General features: G+C 40.6%; 2 protein-coding genes across 2 annotated transcripts in view; one reads left to right on the forward strand and one right to left on the reverse strand.

Moving 5' to 3' along the window:
* Positions 1 to 138: 138 nt before the first annotated feature.
* On the reverse strand, positions 139 to 12864 carry LOC115217978 (RNA-binding protein 42). The gene is made up of 5 exons (XM_029787714.2): positions 12661 to 12864; positions 8308 to 8531; positions 5671 to 6420; positions 3099 to 3293; positions 139 to 398 (listed from the first exon to the last, which is right to left on the reverse strand). Exons 1-5 carry the CDS (start codon positions 12711 to 12713, stop codon positions 286 to 288), a joined length of 1335 nt encoding a protein of 444 aa, XP_029643574.1. The 5' UTR covers positions 12714 to 12864; the 3' UTR covers positions 139 to 285.
* A 5637-nt stretch (positions 12865 to 18501) lies between these two features.
* The window catches only part of LOC115218125 (vesicle-associated membrane protein 4), a 49665-nt gene continuing 40666 nt past the window's right edge, over positions 18502 to 27500 (forward strand). The window contains exon 1 of the mRNA XM_029787920.2: positions 18502 to 18877. Within this exon, the coding sequence (XP_029643780.1) occupies positions 18812 to 18877 (66 nt within the window). The 5' untranslated portion in view covers positions 18502 to 18811. The remainder of the gene's footprint in view (positions 18878 to 27500) is intronic.

The following is a 27500-nucleotide window of genomic DNA, read 5'->3' on the forward strand; positions in this document are numbered from 1 at the left end:
TTAGCCATATTGAGATGGCTATTATACTTTACATCTCTAAAAATGCTTATATAGTTATTTCCCTTACAAACCCGAGCAACGCCAGGCAATACTGCTAGTTTCTTTATAAAAAGAGAGAAAAATAAACAAAACACAAACTTTTCTTTTTAGTTTTTTATTTTATTATAAACAATATTTACAAGTGACCACATAGCTTTGTCCCCAAAAAAGTTTAACTGGTGGTGGACAGTCTGCCATTTGATCTCAAACCACAGGAAAAGAACGATGATGTCGCAACGATGCAGTTTAACGCAAACCAAGTCTCTTTTTCTCTTTGTCCTTTTTCCGGACAATTTCGATATTTCTTTCTTTCCAGGAACTTTTCCGAAGCTTGATTGGGCGGTTTCCAACATACTTTCCTGAGAATAAAGGAAAATATCTGATTAAAAAGGTGTTAATTATCATCAATTTAACGGTCGCTTTTATATGCTTGCACGGGTCACATGTAATTTAAAGCAAAAAAAAAAAAAAAAAAATGCTCCTTTTAGAGTGATACACACTCGTAAGGCCAGTTTCCTGGATTCTCAGGGGTAGATAAAGTGTCTTGCTCAAGAACACAACACACAACCCAGTCGAGTAATTGAACTCACTACCTCTTGATTGTGAGCCCGACACTCTATCCACTGAGCTAGGCATCTTCACACATACACACACATGATGGGCTTCTTTCAGTTACTGTCTACCAAATCCACTCACAAGGCTCTGGTCAGTCTGAGATATCACGCATTGGAAGTGAACCCAGAACTACGTGGTTGGGAAGCAAACTTCTTACCACACAGCCACACCTTGTTCAACATGATACTCTACTCTTTCACATGTTTCAGTCATGTGGTTGTGGCCATGCTGGAGCACCGCCTTTAGTCAAGCAAATTGACCCCAGGACTTATTCTAAACACACCAGCATCAGTTGTCAAGCGATGTTGGCGGGACAAAGACAGACACACAAGCACATACATATATGCATATACATACATATACAACAGGCTTCTTTCAGTTTCTGCCTACCAAATCCACTCACAAGGCTTTGGTTGGCCTGAAGCTATAGTAGAAGACACGTGCCCAAGGTTCCACACAGTGGGACTGCACCCGGAACCATGTGGTTGTTAAACAAACTACTTACCACAGAGCCACTCCTATGCATGTTGATTATATTTACATCCGATCGTGGCTGTTTGCCAGCCTCGTCTGGCACGTAAAAAGCACCCACTACACTCACGGAGTGGTTGGCGTTAGGAAGGGCATCCAGCCATAGAAACATTGCCAGATCAGACTGGAGTTTGGTGCAGCCTCCTGGCTTCCCAGACCCCAGTTGAACCGTCCAACCCATGCTAGCATGGAAAGCGGACACTAAACGATGATGATGATCTTGAAATAAAGAAAGTAATAAATATGTGAGCATACAATTTGGTGGGAAAGGTAACAAGTAAGCAAGGCTGGGCAAATACAAAGGAGTATAGCTAAGGGACCCAGCTAAAAGATTTTCTTTCCAGAAAGGTTACACACCAAGGCCCATAACTCAAGAAATTGTAAAGTCGATTGCATTGTCTCCAGTTTTCAACTAATACTAATTTTATTGATCCAGAAAGGACTACCAAGGCCAGAGGCCACTTCAGGTTCCATAGTCTGTTTTGGTTTGGTGTCTATGGTTGGATGCCCTTCCTAATGCCAACCACTGCACAGAGTGTACTGGGTGCTTTTTATGTTAACACCATCACCAGTGCTTTCCAAGTGGCATTTTTGCTTAAGTTTGATTGTCAACATTTCCTATCAGTGTTTTGTTGGTAATATATATGTATATATATAGAAATATATATATAATCACCGTGACCGACCAAGCTATCTGATGTTGCTACACACCGCTGGTCACAATGTGCTTCGCATTATTTTAGCCTTCAAATGACGCGACCCTGCTGGCAAAGCAAGCAGGCCAACAGAAGAAAGAGTGAGAGAAAGTTGTGGTGAAAGAGTACAGCAGGGATCACCACCACTCCTTGCTAGAGACTCGTGGAGCTTTAGGTGTTTTCACTCAATAAACACTCACAACGCCTGGTCTGGGAATCAAAATCGTGATCCTACGACCGCGAGTCCGCTGCCCTAACCACTGGGCCATTGTGCCTCCACACACACACACACACACACATATATATATACATACAAAATTTAGGGGACTGACCACTAATACTGGACAGCCTGTATGCAAGAAATAGACGTCAAAATCGCCATTTTCCACGAAGAATGTGTTCTCAAGAAAAAATTCAGCAAAAAACCGAAGTGTAAAAATAAGCAAGACAAATTAAAATATACAAAATATATATATACATATACATATATATATATGCATATATATACACACACACATAGAAATAAAAACAGTTAAAAACTAATACGCATTTTGAGTTTTTAAATGTTTCTTTTATTTCGGTATTGTTGCGTATAGGGAGGGTCATTAGGCCAACACACACACACTGGTTCAGTATCACTTTTTTTGTTTTACCAACTAACTATCCAATGGTTTGTTTAATCAATCAGTTGTTAGTTTTCTCCGTCAGAGTTCTTTTGTTGCTATTTGCAACCACATCAATGACATCCTTATGCTTGAACAGAGACAAAAGGACTCTCATCATCATCATCATCATCATCATCGTTTAACGTCCGTTTTCTATGCTAGCATGGGTTGGACTGATCTGGCAGTGTTTCTACAGCTGGATGCCCTTCCTAACACCAACCACTCTAACAAACATTAAAAAAACTAACACCTGAGTGATTGTTCAATCAACACATTAAACAAAGCTTTGGATGGTTAGTTGATAAAATAAAGAAGTGATATTGCATCAGTGTATGTGTTGAACTTTTGTTGGCGAAATGACCCACCCTAGAGATTCATTTCAACACATGAATTCACATCAGGAGACTCTTGCAAACCAAATACAAAAGTGTTTAAACTTTTTTTTTCCCCCTTAACCCTTTAGATTTTAAACGGCTGTGAAACTTATTCCAGCCATAAAACAACAGGTTGTGCACCAGTTGTATTAATAACAAGGCAAAAGTCTTCTACTTACCATTCATCTCCCGCATGGCTCTGACAAAGTCGTTGGGGTCTTTGAAGCTGACAAACCCATAGCCTTTGGTCTTATTGCTCCTTTTGTCTCGGACAACTTTAGCCTTAACGAAGGATGCGAATTTCGAAAACGCTCTCGTCAAAATCTCATCAGTGACCTCGTTGCCCAAATCGCCACAAAATATCCGAAAATCATCTGCAGAAGAAACAAAATTGTTAATTAACCATAAATAAACGTACCTGTTTGTTTGTCTACAAGTATTAAGGTTGTTCATGATATTTTTAATGTAAGGCGAAACAGCTCAATTAGTCCCGTTTATATACTTACTATACAGATTACATATATTATGACAGACTTTGATACCATGTGAACTGAGAAGGCTGCACCAGGCTCCAGTCTGATCTGGCAGTGTTTCTATAGTTGGATGCCCTTCCTAATGCCAACTACTCCGTGAGTGTAGTGGGTGCTTTTTATGTGCCACCTGCACAGGTGCCAGGCGAGGCTGGCAACGGCCACGATCGAATTGGTGCATTTTACGTGCCACCAGCACGGAAGCCAGTCTAGGCGGCGCTGGCATCGGCCACGTTCAGATGGTGCTTTTATGTGCCACCGTCTCAGGGATCACAACTGCAGTTTATATACGGAAAGTAAATTTGTAGCTCCACTCTTCTGGAGCTACTTGAAATGTTAACCCCTTCACAACGGTTGATGCAAATATGCGATCACACTTTTGCTTGCCTACCCGCGGTTAACGTAAATATACGATGTCGAGCTGCCCTACATCTATCACGGACTTTTTAACGGCTGATGTATGTTTACGTTCGCTGTCGTGTGCTTTATCTCTTGAGGTGCGCGCACTCGCCGTCCCATGCATTATCTTAGCAATTTTAAGGTTACGTTCAAATCATGAGACTAGCAGGAGACCAATGACTTGCGGATACTTTACATGCATAATACCGTGTTTTGAGTTGTACCACACGCAAGCTATTTTCTGAACTTGGGCAGAATAACTCGTGTATATCATATTATTATAAATAGATTCACATAGTTCGTTTTCAGAAACTGGTAGACGCAAATGTACGACGCTATATTATTGTAACGGTGAACGTAAATAGATGCGAGCTATATATATATATATATATATATATATTTCTTTATTGCCCACAAGGGGCTAAACATAGAGGGGACAAACAAGGACAGACAAAGGGATAAAGTCGATTACAACGACTCCAGTACGTAACTGGTACTTATTTAATCGACCCTGAAAGGATGAAAGGCAAAGTCGACCTCAGCGGAATTTGAACTCACAACGTAACGGCAGACGAAATACGGCTACGCATTTCGCCCGGCACGCTAACGTTTCTGCCAGCTCGCCGCCTAAAAGCCAATTTCAACGGATTTAGCCCAAATTTGACGTTGATGTTACTCAGTTTGGTTTGAAATAAAGAACTTGATTAGCTTAATAATCCTAACTTAATCCCGGGCAAAGCCGGGTTTTACTGCTAGTATATTTATATATATTAGCTGTGTGACCAAGGTATTAGTCTGTTGACTACAAGCTCAAGATTTGAAACCTACTTACATCTTGTATTTAGCTTCTTGCAGTAAGGTGCATAACTCTGTTTACATTCAAAACAGGTTTTTGCCATTACATTGACAACTCTCTTTTACTTGTTTCAGTCATTTGACTGTGGCCATGCTGGAGCACCGCCTTTAGTCGAGCAACTCAACCCCAGGACTTATTCTTTTGTAAGCCCAGTACTTATTCTATTGGTCTCTTTTGCTGAACCGCTAAGTAACGGGGACATAAACACACCAGCATCGGTTGTCAAGCAATGCTAGGGGGACAAACACAGACACACAAACACACACACGCATATATATATATATACATATATAAAACGGGCTTCTTTTAGTTTCCGTCTACCAAATCCACTCACAAGGCTTTGGTTGGCCTGAGGCTATAGTAGAAAACACTTGCCCAAGGTGCCACGCAGTGGGACTGAACCCAGAACCATGTGGTTGGTAAACAAGCTACTTACCACACAGCCACTCCTGCATATATATATATATATATATATGTATTGCAGTCAAGAAAGTTAATTTCAAATGCAGTAATCCCTTGACAATCATGGGTGGTACGTTCCAAAAACCCCACCCTGATAGGTGAAAATCCACCAAGTAGAAACAGTACTATACTGTAATTTTTTTTTTATTATTTTAAAATTTGCATATTTTACCTTTTCTCCCAATACGTTGAAGTTGTTGTTTTAGACATGTTTTAGAGAAAATGTATTTTAAGGGCGGCGAGCTGGAAGAATCATTAGCACGCCAGGCGAAATGCTTAGCAGTATTTCATCTGCCGCTATGTTCTGAGTTCAAATTCCGCCGAGGTCGACTTTGCCTTTCATCCTTTCGGGGTCGATTAAATAAGTACCAGTTACACACTGGGGTCGATATAATCGACTTAATCCGTTTGTCTGTCCTTGTTTGTCCCCACTATGTTTAGCCCCTTGTGGGTAGTAAAGAAATAGCTAGAGAAAATGTGTGAATACCAAAAATAATTCCTTACCAGTTCCCCATTCAGTTAAGGTAGCATCTTCCCAAATTTGACCAGCAGCCGTTCGAATGAATTTTCTTTTCTTCTCCTTTTTGTCTTTCTTCTGTTGCACCGTCAGGTCATTATCATTCGACATCTCCATCGATGTTTTCTCGTCTTCTGCTGAGTTGTCGGCAGGGGTCGCCTGGGAACTGTCGGCCATCTGATAAGAGGCTACGGCCACCGTTGAGGACGTAGTAGTTTGGACTGAGGACATGTTGCTGGCACCGTGTGGCACACTCAAAGACGAGCTGTGCGGTTGTTTATTGCCCTCAGGTTTTTTGCCTTTACTTGTGGGGGGAGCTGAATAAATGACTTGGGGTTTTTCAATGTTGACCATTTGGGGCAACACATTGTCTGGCTTAGGGCCCGTGTCAAGGGAATGAGGTGGGTACATAGTCCCCGGAGGAGGAGGACCTATGAAAGGTCGTTGTTGAGACATCATCATTGGGTTTGGCATGGGTGGAGGGTTGTTACCGGTCATGTTGCCCATCATAGGTGGCCTGGGTGGAGGGGGTTGGAATGGTGGCATGCCACCCGGCCTGGGGGGCATGTGCATAGGGTGTCGCACTGGCATCGGGGGACGATGTCGCAGCTGATGGGGCAAAAAGGCAGGAGCAGGCCGAGGCATGGGTGGCGGGTGAGGGGGCGGCGGCGGTGGTCTTGTGAAATGCATTTGTGGGGGACCTGGTGGTGGTGGAGGTGGTGGCGGAGCTGACAAAACTAAAAAAAAAAAAAAAAAAAAAAAAAAAAAGGAACAGAAATGAGACACGTTTTAAAAGGAAGTGACACTATTTGCATTTATTCTTTTATTTATTTCAATCAATTTGACTGTGGCCATGCTGGAGCACAATAATTTTGGAACAACATTTCATGGAATAAAATTATCTGAGAGACATACAACTTCTGCAGAATTGCCATTTAATTCTAACATGACACAATCATCATGACAACTAAAACCAAACCACATTTCACGGACCACACAGCATATACAATGCAAAACACATCACCCAACAACAAAACCAGACAACTGATACACAAACTGATACATCAAACCCATGCCAGCATGGAAAAACGGACGTTAAACGATGATGATGATGATGAGGAGGAGGATTAAAGGTGAAGTTTATCCTTGTAGAATAAGAATTCAAAATGTATGCTTCTTCCTAATACAAAATATCTAACTCAAGATTCTTAGAAAGTTATTGAGCAACTTACAGAAAGGGAATCGGGCTTGTTATGAATATGATTAACAGATCGAACACCAAGGAAGAAATTAATGTAAACAAAAGGAGCGAAAGAGCGACCCTTTCTAATGGATGTGTAAGTTTTAATAAGACCTATTTCTTTACTATCCACAAGGGGCTAAACACAGAGAGGACAAACAAGGACAGACAAACGGATTAAGTCGATTACATTGACCCCAGTGCGTAACTGGTACTTAATTTATAGGATGAAAGGCAAAGTCGACCTTGGCGGAATTTGAACTGAGAACGTAATGGCAGATGAAAATACCTATTTCTTTACTACTCACAAGGGGCTAAACACAGAGAGGACAAACAAGGACAGACAAATGGATTAAGTCGATTACATTGACCCCAGTGCGTAACTGGTACTTAATTTATAGGATGAAAGGCAAAGTCGACCTTGGCGGAATTTGAACTCAGAACGTAATGGCAGATGAAAATACCTATTTCTTTACTACTCACAAGGGACTAAACACAGAGAGGACAAACAAGGACAGACAAATGGATTAAGTCGATTACATTGACCCCAGTGCGTAACTGGTACTTAATTTATAGGATGAAAGGCAAAGTCGACCTTGGCGGAATTTGAACTCAGAACGTAATGGCAGATGAAAATACCTATTTCTTTACTACTCACAAGGGACTAAACACAGAGAGGACAAACAAGGACAGACAAACGGATTAAGTTGACTATTGATCCAAGTGCGTAACTGGTACATATTTAATCGACCCCGAAAGGATGAAAGGGAAAGTCGACCTCGGCAGAACTTGAACTCAGAACATAGAGGCAGACGAAATATCTATTTCTTTATTGCCCACAAGGGGCTAAACATAGAGGGGACAAACAAGGACAGACAAACGGATTAAGTTGACTATTGATCCAAGTGCGTAACTGGTACTTAATTTATCGACCCTGAAAGGATGAAAGGCAAAGCCGACCTCGGCGGAACTTGAACTCAGAACGTAGAGGCAGACGAAATATCGCTAAGCATTTCGTCTGGTATGCTAACGTTTCTCTCAGGTCGCCGGAAAGTATGAGCGAGACGTAACTCCTGACCCATGTTAGTGGGCAAGTATCTACATTGGAACATGACAGCCAGTCTAACCCATGCTAGCATAAAAAGTCATCATTTAATATCAGTCTTCCATGGTGGTACAGGTCTGGCAGGAGATGGTAAGCCTGAGGACAGCACCAAGCTCCACTGTGCCATGGTTTATAAAACAGAATGCCCTTCCTAATACCAACCCCTTCACAGAGTGGTCTTGGTGCTTTTTATGTGGCAAGAAACAGGTGTAAAATGATGAGCAAGGTTACATATGACCAAAACAGAATTCTACGTAAACGTTAATCAAATTGACAAACCTGATAAAGGTATTTCCATGGAACTCCGAGTGATATGTGAAGATGGTGGTTGATGGCACTTATCCATAACCATTCTGGGAGCTGGACTGACAGGAAATTCTTCCCCTGGATGTCGAGCCAACTTCAGCTGGGCTTGAACCTTTGTGTAAGTGTTTGAACCGATGATCATCCTTGGAATATCATTTTCATCTTCATTGGAAGGGACAAGAATCTCCTGCTCAAACCTTTCAGAGACAAAAACAACAAAACAAAAATATAACAAAAGAAAAAAATTAGGAAAGCAATTCAACAATTTTTTTTAAAAAATAGATAAGCGCAGGAGTGGCTGTGTGGTAAGTAGCTTGTTTACTAACCACATGGTTCCGGGTTCAGTCCCACTGCGTGACACCCTGGGCGAGTGTCTTTTACTATAGCCTCGGGCCGACCAATGCCTTGTGAGTGGATTTGGTAGACGGAAACTGAAAGAAGCCCGTCGTATATATATATATATTATATATATATATATATATATATATATATATATATATATATATACGCGTGTGTGTGTTTGTGTGTCTGTGTTTGTCCCCCTAGCATTGCTTGACAACCGATGCTGGTGTGTTTATGTCCCCGTTACTTAGCGGTTCGGCAAAAGAGACCGATAGAATAAGTACTGGGCTTACAAAAGAATAAGTCCTGGGGTCGAGTTGCTCGATTAAAGGCGGTGCTCCAGCATGGTTGCAGTCAAATGACTGAAACAAGTAAAAGAGTAAGAGTAATAAGGTCCCTCAAGCAGGTAGAGTTGTCCTGTCTCAAATAATATATCAGTAATACGGGGTGGACAAAAAATCATGCTCAAAGTTCAATATGCTCCAGAATGGTCAGACATGCCTCAGCTTTTCTAAAATTGAATAAAACTGCCTGGCTCCAGTGCCGGTGGCATGTAAAAAGCACCAACCGATCGTGGCCGTTGCCAACCTCGCCTGGCCCCTGTGCCGGTGGCACGTAAAAAACACCCACTACACTCACGGAGTGGTTGGCGTTAGGAAGGGGAATCCAGCTGTAGAAACACTGCCGATCAGACTGGAGTCTGGTGCTGCAGCCTTCTGGCTTGCCAGACCCCAGTCAAACCGTCCAACCCATGCCAGCATGGAAAACAGACGTTAAACGATGATGATGATGAACTTTTCTAGAATTGAATAAAATAAATAAAATAATGATGGATACACTCGTACTTGGACATGGTGGACAAAATGAATAATAATAATCCTTTCTACTTTAAATTAACATGAAATTTTGAGGTAAAGTTTCAATTTAGGTCACTTTAAAACAGAAAGTTTGTATCATGGAACCAAGGACGGTCTCAGGCAGGTTGGTGCCAAAAGGGTGGAGCAAAGTTAATGGTCTTTGTATGTTTCTGAAAGGCTAACATGTGTCTTCCATACTGCAACTGCTTACGTTTCAACACCTGATCTCAGATCATACATAAAGACATCATGTCTTTATACAGTCGTTAACCCTTGGGCTGAATACTTGGAACCATATGGTTACAGGTTCAGTCACACTGCGTGCCATCTTAGACATGTTACTTCTACTACAGCACTGGGCTGACCAAAGGCTTGTGAGTGGATTTGATAGACAGAAACTCAAAGGCGGTGAGCTGGCAGAAGCATTAGTATGACAGGCAAAATGCTTAGCGGTATTTTGTCTGCCATTATGTTCTGAGTTCAAATTCTGCACAGGTTGACTTTGACTTTCATCCTTTCGGGGTTGATAAATTAAGTACCAGTTATGCACTAGGGTCAATGTAATCGACTTAATCCGTTTGTCTGTCTTTGTTTGTCCCCTCTATGTTTTGCCCCTTGTGGGCAATAAAGAAATAAGAAACTCAAAGAAACCTTCATATATATATATGTGTGTATGTGTGTGTGTGTATATATATATATATATATATATATATATATCATACATACATACACATATCTATGTGGAGTGTGTTGAATCTTTGTGTTTGTTCCCTGCAATTGGTGTTGGTGTGTTTATGTCCCCATAAGCTAGTGGTTCAGCAAAAGAGACAGAGAGAATAAGTAGAAGGCTTAAACAGACAAAAAAAAAATCTAAGGGTTAATTCATTGACCGCAGTCTAATGATCGAAACAAGTAAAAACTAAAAAGATAAAAAAGAAAGGAAATGTTTTGGATTTTGGCCATTTATTGCAAAAATACGAAATGAGTGCACCCATGCAACCATCTATAAAATGGCAGAATTTGCATATGTGATTCCAGTCTGAACACATGATTCGTTTATATTCCATGATAAATGGATATGAAGACACAGGGACGACTGTGTGGTTGAGAGGGTTCACTTTGCAATCAGGCAGCAGTTTCAGGGTCAGTCATATGAAGAATAGCAGACAATACAACAAAACATAGAAACCCACGTGCCCTACATTAATCCACCTCATTGAAATCTCAAAAGCACAAGATAATGCAGGATTAATTGAAAACAGGTGAACGGCTTAGTGGTTAGAGGTAGTGAGTTCAATTACTGGACCGGGAAGTGCATTGTGATCTTGAGCAAGACATTCTATTTCATGTTGCTCCAGTAAACTGAGCCATAGAAACGAGTTGCGATGTCACTGGTGTCGAGCTGCATTGGCTTTTGTCTTTCCCTTGGATATAATTCGTGGGTCTTCCATAAAGAACCTTGCGTGGACTTGTGTCTCAGTGAGTAACTTTCTAGGTGCAATGCCATGGGGATTCATGACCGAAGGGAGTATTTACCAGATCAAAATAATGTGAATAAGCATTGCATTTGACAGTAATCTGAACGATAAAGGGTAATGAGCCGTCAGGAAGACTTCTATACTGTTGTTCAGTTTGCTAAACGTAGCAACTGAATCAATGTTTGTAGTAAAGCTGCCCATTATAATCGCTTAAAACGTTATCAAATGCTTATGTGGGTCCCAATCCTGTCCAGGATATTGTTATATCTTTTACTTAAAGGTACCAGTTATTGTTATTTAAGATTCCGTTTTAACGTGATCACAATAAGTGCCCTCCCATATATATATAATCAAAGTCAAATTCGATGACTGACATCCATGCTAGTGGAGCGCTAAGAGCACCATCCGAGTGTGATCGTTGCCAGAGCAGCTAACTGGCTTCCATGCCGGTGGCACGCACATAAAAAGCACCCTTCCAGCGTCGCCTTACTGGCACTTGTGCCGGTGGCACATGAAAAAACAGTTGAGCGAGGTCGTTACCAGTACCGCCTGACTGGCCCTCGTGCTGCTGGTACGTAAAAGCACCCACTACACCCTCGGAGTGGTTGGCGTTAGGAAGGGCATCCAGCTGTAGAAACTCTGCCTGGTGCAGCCATCTGGTTCGCCAGTCCTCAATTAAATCGACCAACCCATGCTAGCATGGAAAGCGGACGTTAAACGATGATGATGATGATATATGTGCGTGCGTGTAGGCATAACTCCAGACATAAACAAGCCCCAAAAACGGTGGTAGGGTTTCAAAGTCACTGAGCAAGGGTCTTAGTATTTCAGCGATTATTCTCCATGCTAAACCGCCAGCTGGCAGGATAAAACGTAAAGGGATGTCAAATCCTGTACTCAACAAAAGGCGTATGTATGTACGTATGTGTGAATGTTTTGAAGATGTACTTGTCCGGCAAGTGATTTAACCTAATACCTATTTCTATACTACCCACAAAGGGCTAAACACAGAGGCGACAAACAAGGACAGACAGACGGATTAAGTCGATTACATCGACCCCAGTGCGTAACTGGTACTTAATTTATCGACCTCGAAATGATGAAAGGCAAAGTCGACCTCGGCGGAATTTGAACTCAGAACGTAACGGCAGACGAAATACGGCTACACATTTCGCCCGGTGTGCTAACGTTTCAGCCAGCTCGCCACCTTATTTGATTTGACCTAATACCGTTGTGTGTGTGATGAGTGATTGATTTTGGGAGAGGATATAATCGATTAAATCAATCTAGCAGTGACTGATTACTTTATTATCCGTGATAGAACGAAGTTGACATAAGCGGGAATTGAACTAGCATTAGATATCGGTTTCAAATTTTAGCACAAGGCCAGCAATTCCGGCACAGAGGTTAAGTCGATTACATCGACCCCCCGGTATTCAACTTGTACTTTCACCGACCCCCGAAGGGGACCAAAGACAAACCAAACCTCAGTGGGATTTGAACTGAGGACGTAACGATGGACGAAATGCTGCTAAGCACTCCGACCGGCGTGCCACGATTCTCCCAGTTCGCCGTCTTCCCTCGCGTTACGGATATTATTCCGCAACAAGGGACAACCACATCGTTATTGTGTACAGTTAAAAACTTACCGATCCATCTCCTCCTCCATTTCCTTCAGCTTCTCTTGTGTAAGCATCGCCATTCTGTCTTCTTCTTCTTCTTCTGATCGATGTATCAAGTGAGATGAGAAAAGTTGAGGGGGAAAAATTAAACCCGAAACAAATCAAATTTTTAAACGAACAGAAAATACGATCGCCGACATTAACGGAAGTCGCGGTGGAGTCGTTTATTGCCATACAATACCGAAGAGTGAAACAAGGACGACAACTCTGTAGCGGTGTTAAAATTAATTTATATTTTATTGACTATGCAGTCTACAATGTAATTATAGTAAAAATGAAGCGCATCGCATACATTTGGGCATTCTTTCGATATGAGTCCCATTTACGTTACGTGTATTTGTTTATATTTGAAGAAGAAGATCGTCCCTTTTCGTAAAATTTTAATTTTTTTTTATATATGTGGGGGGTTAGGGTTAGGGGTGGGAGCAAGGGTATCTTTTTTTTTTTCTTCAGAAATGTAAATAAACCCACGTGGGTTTATAAGTGACAGTTATGTTACTAGTAACGAATGATCGCCAATAATTGTCATACACTGCTATTCAAAAACTAAGAACACCCTGACAAGTACATCCGTTCATACACTGTGGTGAATAAAAATCAGTGAGATGGTCACGGTTGGAACGTTTTTGATCTATAGGTGTGCTTTATTTTATACTAATTTCAATGAAGATGCCTCTATGTGGTCGGTCGACCTTCTAGAAATGTAACCAAATCTCACTAATATAAAAAAATGCTCAGTATTGCAAAACAACGTTGAATTAATTCGTATTTCGTCTAGCAGCTAACAATTTCGCTTTTTCATACTTCCTCCTTCAACTTAGACATATCTACCTCAACAAATTGTGTAGAGCTAGTCACTTTCCCCGTCTGCTTTTCTTAATCATTTATTCTTTTACTTGTTTCAGTCATTTGACTGTGGCCATGCTGGAGCACCGCCTTTTAGTCGAGCAAATCAACCCCAGCACTTATTCTTTGTAAGCCTAGTACTTATTCTATTGGTCATTTTTGCCGAACCGCTAAGTTACAGGGACGTAAACACACCAGCATCGGTTGTCAAGCGATGTTGTGGGGATAAACACAGACACACACACACACACATATATATATATATATACATATACGACGGGCTTCTTTCAGTTTCCGTTTACCAAATCCACTCACAAGGCTTTGGTCAGCCCGAGGCTATAGCAGAAGACACTTGCCCAAGGTGCCATGTGTTTGGTAAGCAAGCTACTTACCACACAGCCACTAAGAAGAACAGACTTTTTAATGATCTAAATAACTTTTAAACGTCATTTTGTTCTTATACCTAGTTGTCAAGCTGGAGTGAAATTCAAAAAAGTGAATTTGTTTTGGTGAAAAGCAAAACAACACCAAAGTAAAACTTACAATTACGAACAGGAGTGCTACTACTTAGTAAAAAAAAAAAATATCGAATTTACTTTATCAAGCTTCTTTCGTGATTATTTACAGGACTGAGATTATTTATGGGGAAGAAAAGATATCGAAAAAGAAATATATATGTGCAGGTATGACTGTGTTGTTAGAAGTTTGCTTCCTGACTAGATGGTTTCGAGTTCGGTCCCACTGCGTGGCACCTTTGGCAAGTGTCTTCCACTATAGCCTTGGACCAAGCAGACCTTTGCGAATGTTTTTGGTAGATGGAAATTGAAAGAAGCCCGTCGTATGTGTGTGTGTGTGTAACTGTCCTCCACTACCGCTTGACAACCCATGTTTATGTGTTTACGTCTCCATAACTTAGCGGTTTGGCTGAAGACACTGATAGAATAAATACCAGGCTTTAAAAAAAAGCAAGTATTGAGGTCGATTCATTCGTCTGAAAATTCAAGATAGTGCGGCACAGTCTAAATCTGGCAGTAGTCATTTCTGGCCAAGCAATATAAAAGCAAAATCAAATTCTTAGAGGAAGAGTACTCTCTTCCAAACACATGGCTCTTCTTATGGACGCAATGATAAACTAGAGTAACATGTTGCTGCGACTTCAGCTATGTGGGCAGTGGAGGTATTCGATTGGCTAAACTCATGTAACTAAATGCTTGTAATGTCTTTATTGTTAAAATTCTAGTGGGAAAAAAATGAATGCAATTTTCATTATCCACAAGCAAAAATACACCAAAATTAAATTTCTTTTTAAATGTTCTTGTGAAAATTTGAAATACTATAATAAAGAAAGTATGAAGAACTATACAATCCAGGAGTGGTTGTGTGGTAAGTAGCTTGCCTACCAACCACATGGTTCCGGGTTCAGTCCCACTGCGTGGCACCTTGGGCAAGTGTCTTCTACTATAGCCTCGGGCCGACCAAAGCCTTGTGAGTGGATTTGGTAGACAGAAACTGAAAAGAAGCCTGTCGTATATATGTATATATATATATATATATGTGCGTGTACGTTTGTGTGTCTGTGTTTGTCCGCCTAGCATTGCTTGACAACCGATGCTGGTGTGTTTATGTCCCCGTCACTTAGCGGTTCGGCAAAAGAGACCGATACAATAAGTACTGGGCTTACAAAGAATAAGTCCCGGGGTCGAGTTGCTCGACTAAAGGCGGTGCTCCAGCATGGCCGCAGTCAACTGACTGAAACAAGTAAAAGAATAAAAGAGTAAAAGAGTAATCCATTGAGGGATGTTTAAACAACCCAAAACATTGACAGTACGTAAATGTTGCTTCAACACCAACAAACGATTAAGCATCAACATGTTGAGCTGTTATCTTTTGTTATTTAAGAATACTCGATCTTGTTTTTGTCACGCATTGATTAATTTCCTTGGGCAGTTTTCTGTTGCAATGCTCTCAACTTGTATATCGGAGGTCAATGACATTTTGTTACACACACACACAAATGTATGCATATATATACCCATATATATATATATATATATATACTTTATTTAAAGTAGCAGAAAATTCAACAAAACCTGTTACTCTGAGTTTCGTGTTGCCGTTCATCGGACAGTTTTTGCTAGCAACGCGAAACTCAGAGTAACAGGTTTTGTTGAATTTTCTGCTGCTTTAAATAAAGCATATTACTCTACCACTAGTATTTGAGTACTCTTTTTTCCACCTTGTTTCACATTTATGTGTTTACTCCGGTATATATATATATATATGTCGTGCTCAAGAACACAACACACATTTTTGCCAACGAATTACAAGTTTGTTTATTCCGGTAACATAAAAATCTGGAGTTCTGGAGCTGATGAACTCTTTGAACGCACTTTCAGCATCGGTTTGATTTTTGAACTCCTTCTCTCGCAGGAAACCATCAAGGTGCTTGAAAATGTGGTAGTCGATAGGAGAAAGGTCTGGGGAATAAGCTGGGTGGGGAAGAACTTCATAGCCAAGTTCTCTCAACTTCTGGAGTGTCATTAGTGAAACGTGTGGTTGAGCATTGTCATAAAGAATGACTGGCCCTCTTCTGTTGACCAGTCTGGGACAGAGGAGTAGCAGTTTTTCGTTCATTTTAGCAATTTCATGGCAATATTGTTTTTGCAGTAATGGTTTTCCTGGGTTTTAAGAAGTTATAATAGATGAGTCCAGCAGTACACCACCAAACAGTCACCATAACCTTCTTTTTGAAGAGATCGGGTTTAGGGAAGGTTTTCGGTGCTTCATTTTGGTCAAAACTCTGCGAAGAACGTTTTTTTTTTTATAGTACAGAATCCACTTTTCATCGCAAGTTACAATACGGTTGAGAAATGGATTGGTTTAGTTACGGAGAAGCGATGAGCAAATTTCATATCTATGCATTTTCTGATTTCCATTCAAATCGTGTGGTACCCATTTGTCATGATTATTTGATTTTCCGATCACATGCAAATGGTTGCACGCAGTTTTCTGGCTAACTTGAAGATCTTTTGCCAGTTCTTGAATGTCTCCCATATTGAATATACATTCATCCCAGAGCTTCCAAGCTATTACAAAAAACTCCAGGCTAATTTCAGCAATGGCGAAGAAAAGATTACTGAATCAGCAGGATGGGGAGATGACATGAAATTTCTATTTCATTTGACCAGAGTTTTTCGTTTCTTTGAAGAAACTGGCAAATTTCCTACTGTAAAGTTTCAAAAAATACCCAACTTAGGCAATGCAAGATGGAATTCTTGCACAATACTAGCTTTATTGGCATTTATTCTTCTACAAGAGAAAAGAGTTTTGTTTCTCAATGTTTGTCGATTTATCTCTTACAGCTGAGCAGATTTTTGGTGGCAGTTGAGGGAAAAGTGATGACTAATTTAAGAAAGGAGTCGACAACCTAAAGGTTTACCTTTTGGCCCTAATCAATAAGTTTTTCTCTTGCTGGGAAGTAAAATTTACTACATCAACAAACTTGGTTCTACTCCACCCTTATAAATAGTGATTATATTTCAGCGATTGTCATGATTAAGAAGTTATGTGGTAGCCAGCAAGATCTTAAAAAAGCATTGAATTCTGTAAAAAAACTTTTGGAGTCGAGAACCGTCAAAACTGGAAATTCCCAGAATAAATTAGAGTGCAGAACAGGCAATCAAGTGGTTTCAAGATCTTTATAATGTTTGTACAAAGAAGGAGAAACTTCAGCTTCGATTTATTTTATCTAACAAAACATATTAATTCTTTGTTATGCTTAAAAATTTGCAAACATTCAGCACCTTTTTCTTATACAGTTATTTAAAATTGGAATTAGACCTGTAAAGGTAAAAAATATGTAGTTTTTAATTTTGTATGTTATTGAATGCTTCTAGTGCCCTCTATCTTAAAATAGCCTAGTTTCGAACCTTTGCATAGAACTGGGTTTCCTACCAGCAGTATAATGGATAGATATTATCCCTTGGTTGGTTGGATTAACAACCTCTAACTCTTTTGGAATTATATATATATATATATACTTAATAAATAGGGTTCAGCAAAGATTTGCTTTACCACATACCGAAATTTAGAAATAGCAGCCAAAAGCAAATCTTTGCTGAACCCTATTTATTAAGTATTACTTATGTTTACCATGAAATGGTCCTTTTTTCATGCCGAATTCTGCTTGGTGAAATTATTGATTAATTCTTAATTAATTAATTTTACCCTTTGTTATTATTGATATATATATATATATATATATATATATATATATATATTATGTGCCAGTGGCACGTAAAAAGCACCCACTACACTCTCGGAGTGGCTGGCGTTAGGAAGGGCATCCAGCTGTAGAAACTCTGCCAGATCAAGATTGGAGCATGGTGCAGCCATCTGGCTCACCAGCCCTCAGTCAAAATCGTCCAACCCATGCTAGCATGGAAAGCGGACGTTAAACGACGATGATGATGATATATATATATATATATATATATATATATATATATATATATATATATATATATATATTGGTGGTGCTCCATCATGGCCACAGCCCTAGGGCTGAAACACATAAAAGAATATATATATATATATAATATGTATGTATGTATGTATGTTTGTATGTGCGTATGAATGTATGTATGTATGTATGTATGTTTGTATGTATGTATGTTTGTATGTATGTTTGTATGTACGTATGTATGTATATGTGTGTGCAAAACCCATCGACTGTCAGTCAAGCCTGAAGATTCTGTTCACCCCACAGGTGAAACAGAACAGCAAGACTGACTCGAAGAATATAATATATATATATATATATATATATATATATATATGTATACACACACACACACACACAGACACACAGATATTTACATGCACTTATATTATCTCGTTGCAACAACTATTCAACACGTTCCCCCACCGTTCTTTGCAGAAGGGACAACTGTCAATGTGTCACCGCTTCCGGTTGTTGTAAGTTTCAATTTGCGTCACCTGATTGTGGTGTGTTTCAGTCCGACGCTCCTCCTCCAAAACGAACCACGTTTGTTTCAATCTTGTTTCCTTCCTTGACCTTTCACCTGGCCTCTCTCCTCTCTTTCTTTCGCAATTAGTCACACCTCAGAAATACACACTCATTCAGTGGAGGGTGTCTTCAAATGTGAGTCGCTTCCTTAATTCCTCCTCCGTTTATTTCTAATAAATATAATCTTTCTGGCCGATCCACTGCTGACTTGGAAAGGAATATTTATTTCTTAAAGAAGTAAACATGCCACCGAAATTCGTTCGCAACCTTGGCGCTTCCGATGTGGCAGGTTCGCGCCCTGCTGAACTGGTGAGTGTCTTTTTTTTTCTTTTTTCAAAATTAAAAAAAAAAAAAAATATATATATCGTTTTAATTTAATAACTACTTGAATTCATAAACACCCACCGCCTTGGTACTCCTTTAGAACAGTGGTCCCAGTGCGCGCACTCGCGTACACGCCCTAGCTAGTCGTGACAAGTCGATCCTACCTAGCAAAGTAAATAAAACACAAAAACACAAAGTAAATAATTCTTTAACCAAAGTAAATAACACACAAAAAACACCAAGTAAGGATCGACTAGTCATGACTAGCCAGCGCGGATCCGCGAGTGCGCGCACCGGGGTCACTGTTCTCAAGTAGTACCCACAGTCTCCACAGTTCTCGTTCTGGTTAAATCAATAAGTCTTTGTTTACATTCCCATTCGTATTATATGAAAACGAGATATCACTAGCCAACACCCTTTGTCTGTTTTAGGGCTTAGAGATAACTACCTGAGGCTTAATATATATCTTTTTGGGGGATCAAATGATCTTTTAGGGGTAACTTAAAATATTAATTATGATAAACTGGTGTTCTGTTCATGGGAAAGTTTATCTTCCTGCTCTTTACATTGTGAACCCAGTGCTAACCCCAGGTTCTTAAAATATATTTTATATACGCGATATATATTATATATTATATACACTATTTACATTTAGTCAAGAGGAGAGGGTGTAGTGTACTTTAGCCTTTCTAGTTTCTTCCATATCAGGAAATAGTTGTTGGAAGATGAATGTTTTCGTATTTATTCGTTTTATTTACACAAAAAAGATTGAATCACAACTTAACTGTTGTATAAAGTTGGCGTAGTTGATGAGTGATTTTTCTTTGCCATTTTATTTCCGGATTAACCCTAGTCGTGCGAATATATACTAATAAACCATACCAGTCGTGTCTGTCCCATTTTAAAACCAGTCTTAGTGTATCTGGGACTACATTATCTATTGTATCCTTCGTGATTTCTTTTTAAGAACGTAGATTGTGTTTTAAAGTATATTTGACTGCTATTTCTAGCAGGTGAAGTGACCACGACCACATATAGGCTCCGACATTGATTCGTCCGTTTGAATTGTGATTTTTTTTCAAACAGATGGAAAAATCGCCAGAAAATAGTTCCGCTTTGAGACCGAAGAGGGTTGAGTCAAGTGCTTGGTGATGTTTCCTATTATAGCACTGTCGGTTACCGAACTTGTTAACAATGACAAATATCAACTTACATTTCCTACTTCCATGACAACCGCTGAAATATAAATCACTACTTATAAGGGTGGAGTAGAACCAGGTTTGTTGATGTGATAAATTTTTACTTCCCAGCGAAAGAAAAAACTTATTGATTAGGGCCAACAGGTAAACCTTTAGGTTGTCGACTCCTTTCTTAAATTAGTCATCACTTTCCCTCAACTGCCACCATCCGGTTGTATGTAGGTTGACAAAAAGGAGAGAATTTAAGATAATTCATTCTCTTTTTGTTTTGACTGTTTTGAGATTAACATTCTTTGGTGAAGGTAAAGAATGCGCACACTACCCCGTTTTCGAAGGTTTAGGGTTAGGGTTACGCCGAAAACGGGTGGTATGCGTATTTCTTTACCTCCGCCCATTCCTTAAGCTAAGAATCGGATGTTTCTGGACACTCCCACGTTAAGCTTTTTTTTGTGTATCTTTTTACTTGTTTCAGTCATTAGACTGCGGCCATGCTGGGGCACCTCCTTGAAGAATTTTTTGTCGAATGTACCGATCCCAGTACTTATTATTTTTTTTAAATGCCTGTTACTTATTCTGTCGGCCGCTTTTGCTGAACTGTTAAGTCACAGGGACGTAAACACACCAGCACCGGTTGTCAAGCGGTATGGAGGAGGGACAAACATAGACACAAATACACATATGCTCATATATATACGACGGGCTTCTTTCAGTTTCCGTCTGCCAAATCCACACACAAAGCTTTGGATGCCTTGAGGCTATAGTAGAAGACACTTGCCCAAGGTGCCACACAGTGGGACTGAACCTAGAACCATGTAGTTGGGAAGCAGGTTTCTTACCACATAGTCACGCCTCCTTATACACATTTCTTAGGGTTCTCTTTCAGTTTCCCATTTAACTTCAATACAGCTGGTTCTCCTCAGTTCACCTTTGTTGTCCACCATCCCCTCAAATTTACAAATTCTACAGTAGCACTACTATATAGCAATGGAAACCAGTCTTATCACAGATTCATTCTCCTTTCTGCCAGTGGCATTTAAAAAGCACCTGGCACACTCTGTTAAGTGGTTGGCATTAAGAAGGGTATCCAGCCATGGAAACCATGCCACAGCAGACAGGTGGAGTCTGGACAGCTCCTAGCTGGTTAGCTCCATGTCAAACTGTCCAACCCATGCCAGCACGAAAAGTGCAGATGTTAAACGATGATGATGATTTATGTATATCGCCTGTATCAGCCAGGCTGTCTCATGCCGAGTTGACTCCACTGGCCACAACATTTGCTCCATTCCTCTCGTACTCTCTTGCCATTCTCCTCCACATTGTTCCAAATATTTATCTTAAATCATCTTCCCACCTGATTGGAGGTTTTCCGAGTGGTCTCTTCTGTTCGTGTGGGTACCACTCGACAACTGCACGGCTCCACCGATTGTCTTTCAACCTTGCACCATGACTGGCCCATTGTGGATTTGCATGGTGACATTCTGTGATGTCGTCCTTCACTCCAGTTCTGTTCCTGATCTCCTCGTTCCAGATGTGATCTCTTACTCTTTTACTTGTTTCAGTCATTTGACTGTGGCCATGCTGGAGCACCGCCTTTAGTCGAGCAAATCAATCCCAGGACTTATTCTTTGTAAGCCTAGTACTTATTCTATCAGTCTCTTTTGCCAAACTGCTAAGTTATGGCACCGTAAACACACCAGCATCAGTTGTCAAGCGATGTTGGGGGGGACAAACATATACACACACACACACACATATATATATATATATATATATATATATATATATATATATATATATATATATATATATATTATATATATATATATATATATATATATACATATATACGACGGGCTTCTTTCAGTTTCCGTCTACCAAATCCACTCACAAGGCTTTGGTCGATCCGAGGCTATAGTAGACACTTGTCCAAGGTGCCATGCAGTGAGACTGAACCCGGAACCATGTGGCTGGTAAGCAAGCTACTTACCACACAGCCACTCCTGCACCTATAGTGAAATTCCCAACATTAACTTTCCATGGCTATAACAGAAGACACTTGCTCAAGGTACCATGCATTGGGACTGAAACTGGAATGATAATGATGATGATGATTCCTAAATTCATACATGCCATAATCTATTTGTTGATTTGGCTGCTATTTCTAGTGGGTTGAATGACAGCTTATTAGCTTGTGGTGAATGACGGCTGAAGAGGATCTAGAACAGTAGTGTTCAACCATTTTCAGTTCATGTTTTGATTACCCTTTTACTTGCTTCAGTCATTTGACTGTGGCCATGCTAGAGCACCGCCTTTAGTTGAGCAAATCATCCCTAGCACTTATTCTATCAGTGTCTTTTGCTGAACTGCTAAGTTATGGGGATGTAAATACACCAGCATCGGTTGTCAAGTGATGGTAGGAGGACAAACACAGACACACAAACATATACACATATGTACATATACATATATACGATGGGCTTCTTTCAGTTTCCATCTACCAAATCCACTCACAAGGCTTTGGTCAGCCCGAGGCTATTGTAGAAGACACTTGCCTAAGGTGCCACGCAGTGGGACTGAACCCAGAACCATGTGGTTGGTAAGCAAGCCACTTGCCACACAGCCACTCCTACGCCTATGTATATTCTTAACAAAGCAAACAATTATTATTTGACTATATCATCCTAAGGTGTGTTGTGATTGTTCTGTGGTGAAGCTTGTTGGCAAAGGTGTGATTGAGCATTGTCTAAAAGCATAAGCTCAAATAGACTTTTGAGCCAAAACTGCCGATTCTGTTTACTCAGGAACTGTTCCTTACCATGCTGTGGACGTCTTTAGCCCTTTTTTTACTCTATTTATTTTGAGATGCTCTCTGTTTCTTTCAATTATTTTAAATATAACAAAGAATTCAGTAAAATAACTTAGTTATGATTAAGATAGTTTTAGGAACATAAATTGTGACTAAGGTTTGGTGGAAGATTTTAATTCAGAACTTTTGAAAAACAAGATATTTGTACTACAGGGCCAGAGCCGGTTTCAGCTGGGTTGGTATCAAAAGGGTTAAGCAGGTGTTTGTAATATAAATTAACCTAAAATTTTGAAGGAAGGTTTTTAACTTAGATCACTTTAACCCTTTCGTTATTGTATTTCTGTTGAGATGCTCTGTGTTTCTTTCAATTAATTTTAAATATAACAAAGAATTTAGGAGAATAACTTAGTTATTATTAAGCCGGTGTTAAGAACATAAATTGTGACTAAGGTTTGGTGGAAGATTTGAATTCAGACATTTATACTACGGGGCCAGAGCCAGTTTCAGCTGGGTTGGTAACGAAAGGGTTAATGGATCACATGGCTCCTTTAACTTTCATCGGTCAGGCCAGCAGCAAAAAGAAAAGGAAACAGAATAAACAACTTAAAGGGTGGCCTGATGAAAAAGAAAAAAAAAAAAAAAACAAGTAAGCTGTAAGATGATTTGACATTTTGAAGGAAGTTTAACGAGTTCCCCATGAATACAGATGTCACTGCCACCAAAGGGTCAACTAAAACAGTTTGGGCTTGTGGGACATGTTGCATGACTAAAAGCCTTATATATTTCTTTACTGCCCACAAGGGGCTAAACATAGAGGGGACAAAGAAGGACAGACAAACGGATTAAGTCGATTACATCGACCCCAGTGCGTAACTGGTACTTAATTTATCGACCCCGAAAGGATGAAAGGCAAAGTCGACCTCGGCGGAATTTGAACTCAGAAAGTAACGACAGACGAAATACCGCTAAGCATTTCGCCCGGCGTGCTAACGTTTCTGCCTGCTCGTCGTCTTGTATCATCATCATCATCATTTAATGTCTGTTTTCCCTGCTGGCATGGGTTGGATGGCTTGGCAGGAATTGGCAAGGCCAGGGGGGGCCACACAATATTCTGTTTTGGATTTGTTTTTACCGCTGAATGCCCTTCCTAATGCCTACCACTCTACAGAGTGCACTGGGTGCTTTTTATGTGACACAAATCACCAGTGCTTTTTCACATAGCACCTTAGTTTTAGGATCTTAATTCTGTTGTGGTAGCCGGGTCTTATCAGGTACTGCAATGCACCACATATCATGGCCGTTGCCAGCCTCGCCTGGCACCTGGGCCAGTGGCACGTAAAAAAGCACCCACTACACTCACGGAGTGGTTGGTGTTAGGAAGGGCATCCAGCTATAGAAACACTGCCACATCAGACTGGGCCTGGTGCAGCCTCCTGACTTCCCAGACCCCAGTTGAACCATCCAACCCTTGCTAGTATGAAAAGCGGATGTTAAATGATGATGATGTCATCTTCTGTATAAGGTTTGGTATTTTGAGATCGGTCTTCAGTACTTCATCCCGTGTCTTTCTGGGTCTCCCTTTTCCACAATTTCCCTCTACTTTAAGTGATCGGCACTTCTTGAAAACCAAATGTGTCTGCCTTCGTTTTGATTAGGAATCCAAGAATCGTATGTTATCAGGCTGGTCAACAATCTTGTGGTTTTATTGAACTGGAATTTGTTTGGCTCTGATGTTATACAGGGGGGAGGATTTCACCCTAAATGCATAAATCCAACAGTTAAGCAAAGTGGAGATAACATCATGGTTTAGGGATACATCTTCCTCATCTTTCTAATGCCCAATTTTCCATGCTTGCATACATCAGAAAGAATTCATTGAGGTAGATTTTCTATGGCTGGATGCTCTTCCTGTTTCCAACCCTCCACTTTCCAAGCATGATGATATATTCTCATGGCTGGACATCCTCATGGAAGATTGGAAACAACACTGCTTGTATGACAGTGATACTTATTTACAACAACTCTGCAATGTGAAGATCAGGGTGTACAAGCTCACACATTGTGCTTCTTCCAGTTTCTGTCCACCAGGTCCACTCGCAAGACTTTGGTCAACCTAGGGCTGCAGGGGAAGATGCTTGTTCAAGGAGCCATGCAGTGAGACTGAACCTGAAATTATGTGGTTGGGAAGCAAACTTCTTGATCACTTAACCATAGCTGTACCTATGTCCAAAAAAGTAGCTGATCTCATACACCAGGTTAAGGGCTTCATGTGCAACAATACAGCCCATATCATGGGAGAAGATATATCAAGTGTCAGTTGGGTCAGTCATGAATTGATAAGCTTGGCATTGACCAGAAGCTTAGTGCAAGAATAATCAAGGAATTCCTCAAAACAAGATTATCCAAATGCTGCAATGGCCATCACTTCTCAATCGTTACATTTTGTTGAAAAAATATATTTTTTTTTGAATTGACTAAATTGGAGCGGCTGCGTGGAAAATTGCTTGCTTACCAACCACATGGTTCCAGGTTCAGTTCCACTGCGTGGCACCTTGGGCAAGTGTCTTCTACTCCAAGATGAGGACACATATCCATCAAATGTAAATAATGCATATATATCTCTGTATCTGTATCATCATCATTTAACGCCTGTTTTTCATGCTGGTATGGGTTGGATGGTTTGACAGGAGCTGACCAACTGCCCAGGTTCCATGTCAGTTTTGGTATGCTTTCTATGGCTGGATGCCCTTCCTAACACCAACCTCTTTACAGAGTGTACTGGGTGCTTTTAAGCAGCGCTGGCCCAGGTACATTTACATGGCACCAGCACCCACAAGCCAGCAAGGTTAGGAATGCTCAGCTAGAGAGGGATGCAGGGGACATGCCCCTGTATGCAAGGACAGCTCTGCTTTTACTTAGCTTGACATGACATCCCAAACACGGCAAACTGCCAGGAGTCTCTCTGTCCCCTTTTATCCCTTCTATGAGTCCCAACACCATGTTCTTTTATTTTTTTTACTTGTTTCAGACATTTAACTGTAGCCAAGCTGGAGCACTATCTTAATGGGTTTTTAATTGAAGAAATCAACCCCGGGACTTATTCTTTGTAAGCCTAGTACTTATTCTATCAGTCTCTTTGGCTGAACTGCTAAGTTACATGGATGTAAACACACCAGCATTGGTTGTCAAGCAATGGTAGGGGGACAAACACACAACTGTATACACATACACACAAACATAGCAGGCTTCTTTCAGTTTCCGTCTACCAAATCCACTCACAAGACACTGGTTGGTCCAAGGCTACAATGAAAGACTCTTACCCAAGGTTCCACACAATGGGACTGAACCCAGAGCCATGGGGTTAGGAAGCAAGCTTCTTACCGCACACCTATGTGTGATTAGTTTGATAGAATCCAAGTTTTAGTTTCAGTACAATTTGGAACTTAGTACAAATTTTTTGTTTCCAATTGGTGCATCATGCAAATTCATAATTTTTGATGTAGGAGACAGTTCTTTTCTGTTAACGATTATTGATAGCAGTACTTTAAGTAGCACGTGAATATAACGAAGGATTAATAATTAGAGACAACGGTTAACACAGATGTTGCCACGTTTGATTGACGTGCCTCACAAGTTTAAAATATTGATTTCAAATTCTGGTAGAAGGCCAGCAATTCCAGGAGAATGGATAAGTTGATTATATTGAGCTTAATTAGTCCTCAACTGTTACTTATTATATTGACCCTGAAAGGATGGGAGGTAAAGTTGATCTTCATCATTGTCATTATTTAACGTCTGTTTTTCATGCTGGCATGGATTGAATGGTTTGACTGGGGACTAGCGAGCCAGAAGGCTGCACCAAGCTCCAGTCTGATCTGGCAAGGTTTCTACTGCTGGATGCCCTTCCTAGCGCCATCCACTCTGACTAAACAGCATAGTACTTACTTGTACTTGTGGCGACATTCACCCTGGGCGGGTTGAGTCGGCTTCTTCTACCACCCTTGAGGCATCTTGAACCATGGCAGCCCACGCACGACGGTTCTGCGCCAGTTCACTGGAGATAGCGAGCCAGTCACGGTTCCATCGGCACAGGCCGACCACCTGCAGACCCGTGAGCACGGAGAGGTCCTCCTTGATCGTTGTAGCCCAGGTCTTCAGCTGCCACAGCATAGTAGGGTCAGTTGGGTACCATCTGTGAGAAAAACAGCACCATGACATAATTCACTCTGTCAGAAATTTGGAAACAACATGCTATACTGCTTGGCATTCACATTGGAAACTCCTGTTTGAACATTTCAGAGTGTTTGGGTGTCAATGTGAGGACATGTACTAAGAGTGATTAAAATCAAACATCCAGTCAGCATCATGGCGTTTGGAGTGATCACTAGTGATGGTGAGACATTATGCCTCCAGTCATCTTTCTACACGGCCTCAGACTCTACACGGAGACCTACATCAAGTACCTGGAGGAGGTAGTGCTGCCCTAGATAAAGAAGGTGGCTGCTGGAAGATCCTATGTTTGGCAACACGACTCTGCACCATGTCACACAAGCAGGAGAACCCAGTCATGGCTGTCAGACAATTTCTGCAACCACATCACCCC

Source organism: Octopus sinensis, linkage group LG12 (assembly GCF_006345805.1).
Source record: "Octopus sinensis linkage group LG12, ASM634580v1, whole genome shotgun sequence".
Classification (NCBI taxonomy): domain Eukaryota; kingdom Metazoa; phylum Mollusca; class Cephalopoda; order Octopoda; family Octopodidae; genus Octopus; species Octopus sinensis.